The 8,706-nt window shown below is 33.3% G+C and overlaps 2 protein-coding genes across 2 annotated transcripts; one reads left to right on the top strand and one right to left on the bottom strand.

Moving 5' to 3' along the window:
• Positions 1–1,571: 1,571 nt before the first annotated feature.
• LOC121406913 lies at positions 1,572–3,271 on the bottom strand. Its single transcript, XM_041597787.1, has 4 exons — positions 3,260–3,271; positions 2,724–2,781; positions 2,080–2,313; positions 1,572–1,669 (listed from the first exon to the last, which is right to left on the bottom strand). Exons 1-4 carry the CDS (start codon positions 3,269–3,271, stop codon positions 1,602–1,604), a joined length of 372 nt encoding a protein of 123 aa, XP_041453721.1. The 3' UTR covers positions 1,572–1,601.
• Positions 3,272–5,655: 2,384 nt separating this feature from the next.
• On the top strand, positions 5,656–7,635 carry LOC121409572. The gene is made up of 4 exons (XM_041601484.1): positions 5,656–5,731; positions 6,210–6,267; positions 6,820–7,053; positions 7,451–7,635. The coding sequence occupies exons 1-4, from the start codon at positions 5,720–5,722 to the stop codon at positions 7,516–7,518; spliced, it is 372 nt and encodes a 123-aa protein (XP_041457418.1). The 5' UTR covers positions 5,656–5,719; the 3' UTR covers positions 7,519–7,635.
• The last annotated feature ends 1,071 nt before the right edge of the window (positions 7,636–8,706 follow it).

Here is an 8,706-nt window from a genome sequence, read left to right as displayed (position 1 = left end):
TCATTCACGGTCCTAAATGGGTACCCGGTAGGATGCGAAAGATATTGTATGTTTGATTTTGCCAGCGCCGTAATGTGGCTGCGATGAATGCAAGGAATGCTCCCCAGGGAGTGGAAATTGTGCACGTTTCGTGCTTGATTGAAATGAATCCAATGACCGGGGTAATAATATGCTGTAACGCGCTTTGGGCCATTCTGGGAAAAGCGCTTTATAAAAATTGGCTATTATTATTATTATTATTATTTTGTGAAAATTTGTTTTCCCTATTTAAAATTATTGTACATAATAGAGTATACAGGGCTCTATGGCGGTCCTTTCGAATATCAAGAAAATAAATATTGTGTCCTTTTTTTTATAGAGTATCCCATTCCTGCTACACAATTTCATGCATTTTGTAGACAATGTGCCGGCAATTTTAATGATGTTCATGGGTGATTTGCATATTTGGCGGCCATATTGGATTTTGCCAATTTGCAGTAAACGCTCAAGGTTACAAGAGTGGCATCATTCTAATCAGCACCTTCGAATCGACAAGAAACAATCAGAAAATATTGTATATGAAAAATAAAGTTATGCCTCTTCCAGCCTGGAATAAAGCGTACTCAAGTGGGAACCGCAGTTTATGAACCAATTTATAAAAAGGTGAAATCGCTTTAAAACTTGTTGAAATAGAAGAAATATCAACTCTTTCAGATGATTGATTTAAAAACATGATCATATTATTTTAGTACAGAAAATTAAAATAGCCTATTGAATTAAAAAAATGGCAAAATTAAGTATTTGAAGAGAAACCAATATTAAAGCAAATAGCATGTAGTTCCTGTTACTTTTGCTTTTTTGCCAAAGATATTACTGAATGCAATTTTGACTTATTTTGGATAGTATTGAAAAATAATGAGGATCCAGATACCATATAGACAGGATTATATCTTTTATACTTGTGTTCTGAGTTACATGAAGAATCGTATGCTTGTTCTTTCTTCCCCTCTCTCCCTTTTTTTTCTCTCATTCCCTCCCTCTCTCTTCGTTACATTCATATCATCTTTCCCTTTCCACAAATCTCTCTTTCTCTAATTCCTGTCTGCCTATCTCTATACTCTCTCTATCACCCCCACACACACACTCAAAAGCAAATAGAACACACCCGCCTATTGCATACTCATGCATTAGTTTTTCACTCTTCAGCTCTCCCTCTCTCGCACATTATACCTGACTCAATTCCACCCCCTCAATCTATAATAGGTTGTCTCTCAAATTATTTATATTTCACCCCTCTCTTTTCATTCTCATGTACATATTTCTCTCCCCCTAATGCTCTCTTTCTCTCTCCCTCTCTCACCCACAACTTCCAATTACCTTTCTCCAACAATCCTAAAAAAAAATAATCAAACCAACTGAGGCAAATTGATAGATTTTTCAATATTTGGTTAGAATTTTATTTAAATATATTAGTGAATGTAAGAGACACAAAAAGGAAACAAGTAGCATCTTAAAATGTTACTTATATAAAAGTCGAATGAAGAAGAGATCTTCATACACATTACGACACTCAAAGCAAATATGGGGTACTGTGTTTCGATCTTTGACCTGCGATGACCTCCTCAGTCTGTTTCACTAGATTCAACGGATGACGATTCGGCAGAGACAGACGAAGAACGTCTGAAACGAGCTGCAAGTAATAAAATATAATTAAAATCATTATTAACATACGAAGAAAGTCCTATGATTAATCGGAATGCATATCATGTAACATGGATATTTTAGGATGATTTCTTTTAAATATTGTATATTGGTTTGTTTTCATCTTTTGGAAAAGGAAGAGATTATGATAACTTACGTTTGTTTGAAATGTGAATAATGAGGACCAGAAATTGTATAAAGAGAATCAAAACACTTGATTTTGATTGATAATGTCATTGAGGTGAACTATGATAAACTGAGAACAGAAACAATCTAATATACGATGAGGGATCTTTCGCATTACATACCACAAATGTTTTGGACAATATCACAAAGTGTAAACAAAAGCAGCAAAAAATCTTTATAAATGGCATTAGGTGATTTGAAGATATTACTTACCTGTAGAGGAACAGTCGACAACTTCGAGGCAAATTTTTTCCAAGATTTCACAGGCATCAGCGCTATCCTGCTCTCCTTCCTCTACCAAACACACCATATCATTCTCAGCTTCATCAAACAGGTTCTGTTCAGTAGATGTAAGAAGTCCTCTTAGATCTTCTTCACACGTGTCAACCACCTGCCTGTATCTGTCACATAGGGCTTCGAACTCTGCAGTGCGATCGGTAGTTTGGGCTAGAAATCAAGGAAATTATCAAATCATGATTTTTCGTTAAATTTATCAGTAACACACATAACAAACTAGTGGCATATTATAGCCAAACGTTTTGAGGGGCAAGATATGGTGCATCGGGAAAAGAAAATCATTTTAAAAGACGTTTCGAGAGAGGGAAGCAAGCGAGCAAAAATGTTGACATAATAATATCATATTTCACCTACCTCTCTTTACCGTTCTTTCATTGTCTCTTTTTTTATTGAAAAGTTATATGTCTTCCCCCCAAACTAGACACATCAAACATGATGAAAGTCATGATAGAAACAACACCTAAGTGAGAAAGATATCTGCAAATTTCGATAAGTGCCTCTTTTCCTCTATCAATTTTTAATTGTAAAAAGTACCCCCCCCCAAAAAAAAAAATCCATACCTTTCACTTCCATTGCCAAAAATGCAACGAGACACAAGCAAACGGAGAGTGTTTTTAACTGTAAAAGGGAAAAATTGAAGAAGAAAAAAATCAATTCATTTGTAAACTCTAAAATAATATTTTAAATGACAACATGAACATGAATTGGAAAAACAAAAGAGGAATAAGAGTGATGATTAAATGGAATGAAATAGATATAGCATGAAAAGAATATCAAAATAAAAAAATAAACATAAAGTTTATAATCCTAATGCTTTATATAAATGGAATTTAATAACACCTACCATTGGCGGATCGGGGGGTCTTAAACAAAAATATATACCCAGACTTGTGAGATCCAAGATAAACATTCAGTATATAATCCGGATTTCTATTTATATAAACAATTTCACAGATAAATAAAAATCCATGCCATCAAATTTGTTCTTTTTTCTTCTCAATATATCTCTTAAATGCATAAAAAGCTAAAACTATAACTGTTTTGCAGGTTTAATTGCTTCTGCTGGAATAATTTTAAAAAGTAATGTTACACTTACCGATTGAGCCATTTTCAGGAGTTTTGCTGAGTCGAGCGTTTTGAGAAAAAGAGTAATTTCGAATGCTGATGAATGAGTGATTAATGGAGATATTTTCTCCCTTTTATAGCATATGAAAATAATCAAAATTTAGGTTGGAAATGTTTGGCTTTCAAGACGGCGAGATTGGAATATGACATGATATGACAGTTTAAGAATAGAACAAAAGGACATTTTACGTAATTTGTGTGTGAAAGGTAAACCTGTCATCATGTATTTTGTTTTCTAATTTTATGCATAATTAATTTATATTATTTAAAAGAGGTTGGCAGTTTCAAAGGTCAAAAATTAAAATTAAACAGATAAAACGAGTGAACGACTAACTAATGCGTTTGTGTTTAGAACCAAGGACTCACTCTCTCCCCCTCTGTCTCTCTGTGTCTGTCTGTCTGTCTCTCTCTCTCTCTCTCACACACACACACACACACAAACGTACCCTCACAGACATACACAGGCACACACACCCCTTTCTCTCTCTCTGTCACTAAGATTTGATTGACATGGCCAATTGTCTTGATTCATCTACCTTTTAAAGTAAATGAAACAATTATGATTGACATTAGCCGACAGTTGGCTATACTAGAGTAGTTGGTCGATCTATAGGACCTAATTCTTTCCATCATTTTTTTTCTTTAACAACTGCTTTGTATGTTATTGAGGAATATTTTAATTAGGTATACAAATAGTCCATGAAGATATATGAATATGTATTTAAAAAGTCTTATTGGTTATGTGCAAATTCCATCCATTGATATGATTTTTTCAATAAAATCGTGATTTTTTTAAATACATTTTAATACATCGTCATTTTTTTTTAACTGGTATACTCGAGTATTTTTGTTATTGCATTGATCAAAGACAGATCCAAACTGCTAAACGCATAATATATTACATTATCCTTAGATCTAGATTTTGTGCATAATCCAGTCAAACGTGACATCTAGTACCATCAGTGGTGTAATGAGTGGCACGTGCCACCCCCAAATAAAATAATAATAATGAATTGAAAAAAAATAAATAAAAAATAAAAGATAAAAGGAAAAAGAATCGACAAGCAAACAAAAATTTATTGAATGAAGTATAAAAAAAACGTGGAAAAGGGAGAGAAAGGCCGGGAAAGAAAGAGATTTATGGTCGGGGAAAAAGGAAATATCAGTTTTTTTCAGAATTTGATGAGACATAATTTGCTTGGGGCCTATGTGTTCAACACTCCTCCCGAAGCAGGCATTGCCTGTTAAATTTGATACATATTCCCCTTCCAAGGGGATTAAATTTGGCTTAAAACAGTCCGTTTTCAAATCAATATAAAATGATTCTCCTCGCGCTTCAAACTGTCGTTATTGTATTCAGTGACGTACGCATCTTTTTCATGATTAAGTGCTTTAAGATGTTCCCTTTTTTGGACTCGATATGAAAGAAAAATTCAGCTCGCGCTTCTTGCTCGCCTTTGTTTTTATAAAAATTAATTCTTAAAGACAGTCTTTTCAAAATGTCAAAAAATTCAAACATTTTCAGCTTACGCTTCGCGCTCGAATAATTTAATTAGTGAAACAACATGATCTTCATGAATTCCTAGAAACAGTCATTAAAATGTGTCCCTTTACGAATCCTGTATAATTTTATCATTTATATCAAATAAAGTTTTATTCATAATATGCATTGATATTCATGTTTGAAACTGGCGCTTTATAAGGAAGAACATCAATATAAAAAGTAAAATAATTGACGTCGATATAAGAAATATAAGAACAAGGTCATCTGAACCGTGGCTCTGACACAGCATCTGTTAAATCTTCATTGTTTCCTTAAAAAATGAACGACATAAGACCTATTTGTATATTCGCATTTCTTTGCAATGATTCATAATAGACTAGAACACCAGTTAATTCGCTGTATTTCCAAAGGAAAAAATTGAAACAAGAGATCTGTCGCCAAATGACTCTCATTGTTTCGTTTACTTTCAAAGGTAAAGGAAACAAGATAATTAATAGACCGTGTCAATCACATTTAGGTGAGACTGAAGGAGAGAGAGGGAGAGAGAGAGAGAGAGGGAGAGAGTCCTTGGATCCCCATATTGATTGGTCGTTCATTCGTTTTTTTTTATTGTAACCTTTCAAATTGTCAACTTCCTCTTAATGGTATAGATATTAATTACGCATATAATTAGAAACGTAATTCCTAATGAGAGTTTTACCTATCACAAACAAATTACTTAAAATGTCCTTTTGTTTAAACCTTAAACTGTCATAATTACCATATCATATTGCAATCTCGCAATCGTGAAAGCCAAACATTTTCCTACCTAAAGTTTGATTATGTTGAAATACTATAAAAGGGAAAAAATACAGTCATTAATCACTCACTCATCAGCAGTCGAAATAACGTGTTTTTCAAAGCTCTTGACTCAGCAAAACTCCTGAAATGGCTCAATCGGTATGTACAATATTATTTTTCAAATTATTTCAACAGAAACTGTTTAAACTGTGTAAATCTGATTTACTTTTCAGTGTTTAAGAATAGTATGGATATAATGAGAAAAAGAACGAATTTGATGACATGGATTTCAATTTCTTTCTGAAAATGTTTACAGTGAAATAGAAATCTGCATTATACCAAAGCAGAGGTTTATCTGCGATCTCACAAGTCGGGGTATACCTTTATGTTTTTGTGCGCCGATGATATATGCTATTAAATTCCATTTATTTTAATCATTAGGATTATAATCTTTGAATTCCTTTAATGTTTACAATTTAATATTCTTTTCATGTTATATCTTTTTTATTAAATTTAATTATCACTCTTCATCCTGTTTTATTTCATTACTTATTTTATTTTTGGATTATTTACGTTTAAACTTGGATGTTAGAGTAGACAGATGAATTTAATATTCTATTTATTTTCCCTTCTACAGGTAAAAACATTCTCCGTTTGTTTGTGTCTCGTTGCAGTTTTTGCGATGGCAGTCAAAGGTATATATTTTTTATTTTTCATTCAAAAGTTATTATAGAAAAAGATATATATATATAATACATCTATGCTTGGGGGGGGGTGTTAATATTTTTTCAACATTACACTACAAAACTTGTTAATTCGTTCATTTTGGTGCAATAATTTTGGTTTTATCATGATGATGCATATCATTATTGCACAATATAAATCATAGATTTATTACAGTGGCGTACAGACGGCAGGGGTGGTGGTTGTCTTGTGGCGCTTGCCATCCTCGACATTTTTATGAACAAGACAAAAAGGAAGAGAAAGAAAGAGAGAAGGATGTAATATATTATTTTCTTAATATTATGTCAAAATCTATCACAAAATATGATTTTGAAAATAAAAATTACGACATTTTGGCTCGCTTGCTTCCCTCCCTCGAAACTTCTTTTAAAATGATTTTCTTTTCCCGATGCACCATATCTTGCCCCTCAAAACATTTGGATATAATATGCCACTAGTTTGTTATGTGTGTAACTGATAAATTCAACGAAAAATCATGATTAGATAATTTCCTTGATTTCTAGCCCAAACTACCGATCGCACTGCAGAGTTCGAAGCCCTATGTGACAGATACAGGCAGGTGGTTGACACGTGTGAAGAAGATCTAAGAGGACTTCTTACATCTACTGAACAGAACCTGTTTGATGAAGCTGAGAATAATATGGTGTGTCTGGTAGAGGAAGGAGAGCAGAATAGCGCTGATGCCTGTGAAATCTTGGAAAAAATTTGCCTTGAAGTTGTCGACTGTTCCTCTACAGGTAAGTGATATCTTCAAATACCCTTATGCCATTTGAACCCTCTAATGGATTGTTCCTCTTCTCGGATTATCACAGTAGAACTCGCCGAAAGTTTTGATTAGAATTAACATTTCTATCATAATTATTAGTATTTTAATTCTCTCTCTCTTTTTTTTTACAATTTTCTGGCCTTCTTTATTCACATATCAAATGATATATTCAGGTCATAATAATCTCTCCTATTCTAAACTATAAACCACACACGGATATACAGTGTTTCAAAGTAAATTAGAATAAACCAATGTTATTCATAAATATGGAGAATATTCTCATGTTTATATGATATGCATAAAGATTAATCTTAGGAGTTTCTTTGTATGTTAATGATCATTAAAATTTTTCTTTTCGTTACTTGCAGCTCGTTTCAGACGTTCTTCGTCTGTCTCTGCCGAATCGTCATCCGTCGAATCTAGTGAAACAGACTGAGGCGGTCATCGCAGGTCAAGGGTCGAAACTCAGAACCCCATCTTCCCTTTGCCTTTTGGCAATGTGTATGAAGATTACTTTTGATTGATATCATTAATTTTCTTTCAATGACTTATTATTTTTGTATCTCTTGCATTCACTAATATATTTAAATTAAAATTCTAATCAAATATTGAAAAATTTAATAATTTGTCTCAGTCCTTCTCATAAGTTTGTTTATTTTTGGTAGAATTGTTGGAGAAAAGTAATTGGAAGTTGAAAAGTGAAAGAAATACACATACTTAAGAATTAATTGATAATTGTGTAAACTATGGAATTAGGGAATTATCCGGGGAGGGGTTCCATATATAGTATGTTAGAGTATAGTGCAAAGTAAGGAAATTATGATGGGAATTTCCTTCGCCAGCTAAAGATCCTAGAGCTAGCCTAAATAGATAGATGATGTGTGTGTGGGTGTGTATATGTACATGTGAAATTAGGGAGAGATAGATAGATAGATATATAGATGGATAGATAGAGACGGGGCGAAGAAAGAAAGAGGTACAAGGAGGATTAAAAGAGAGGGGTGAAGTAAAAATAATTTGATAGACAACCAATATACAGTATATACAGTATAGAGCGGGGGGGGGGGGGGGGGTGGCAGTGAGTCGGGTGGATGTGCGCGATGAAGAGCTGAAATTACACAAAAGGAAGAGTGGAAAAGCTTATGCATGAGTATACAATAGATGGGCGTGTTCTATTTGTGTTGGGGGTGTGTGGGGGGGGGTAAGAGAGAGTTATAGAGACAGACAGACAGGAACAAGAGAAAGAGAGAAACGTGGACAGAGAAAAAAACGAAAGATGATATGAATTTAACGTAGAGAGAGGGAGAATGAAGGAAATTAAAGGGGAAGAGAAAGTAAATGGGGGAGAAGGAGAGAGAGATCAGGCATAGGCTTCTCCTTGTAAATCATAACATAAGTAAATATAAATATGTAATCCGGTCTATATGGTCTCTGGATTCTCATTATATATATATATATATATATATATATATATATATATCATGCCATTAAAAATAACGCTAGTGCTGTCTTTGAAAAGCTGAATAATTATTTAAAAAATATGACCATTCATAAGGTGTGGCAGCAAACGGATTTTAAATTCAAATTTCCTTTATTTCATTTTCAACAGAACCAAAAAATGGTC

This window comes from Lytechinus variegatus, chromosome 2 (assembly GCF_018143015.1).
Source record: "Lytechinus variegatus isolate NC3 chromosome 2, Lvar_3.0, whole genome shotgun sequence".
Classification (NCBI taxonomy): Eukaryota; Metazoa; Echinodermata; class Echinoidea; order Temnopleuroida; family Toxopneustidae; genus Lytechinus; species Lytechinus variegatus.
The sequence above is the reverse complement of the archived record's forward strand: the minus strand, read 5'-3'. Positions and strand labels throughout refer to the sequence as shown.

What these genes read in the sequence shown, in the direction of transcription:
- LOC121406913 (XM_041597787.1), bottom strand. An exon ending in TTTGGCAATGGAAGTGAAAG is followed by an intron (nt 2,314 to 2,723) that starts GTATGGATTTTT and finishes CTTGATTTCTAG; the next exon opens with CCCAAACTACCGATCGCACT. An exon ending in TGTCGACTGTTCCTCTACAG is followed by an intron (nt 1,670 to 2,079) that starts GTAAGTAATATC and finishes TATTACTTGCAG; the next exon opens with CTCGTTTCAGACGTTCTTCG.
- LOC121409572 (XM_041601484.1), top strand. An exon ending in TTTTGCGATGGCAGTCAAAG is followed by an intron (nt 6,268 to 6,819) that starts GTATATATTTTT and finishes CTTGATTTCTAG; the next exon opens with CCCAAACTACCGATCGCACT. An exon ending in TGTCGACTGTTCCTCTACAG is followed by an intron (nt 7,054 to 7,450) that starts GTAAGTGATATC and finishes CGTTACTTGCAG; the next exon opens with CTCGTTTCAGACGTTCTTCG.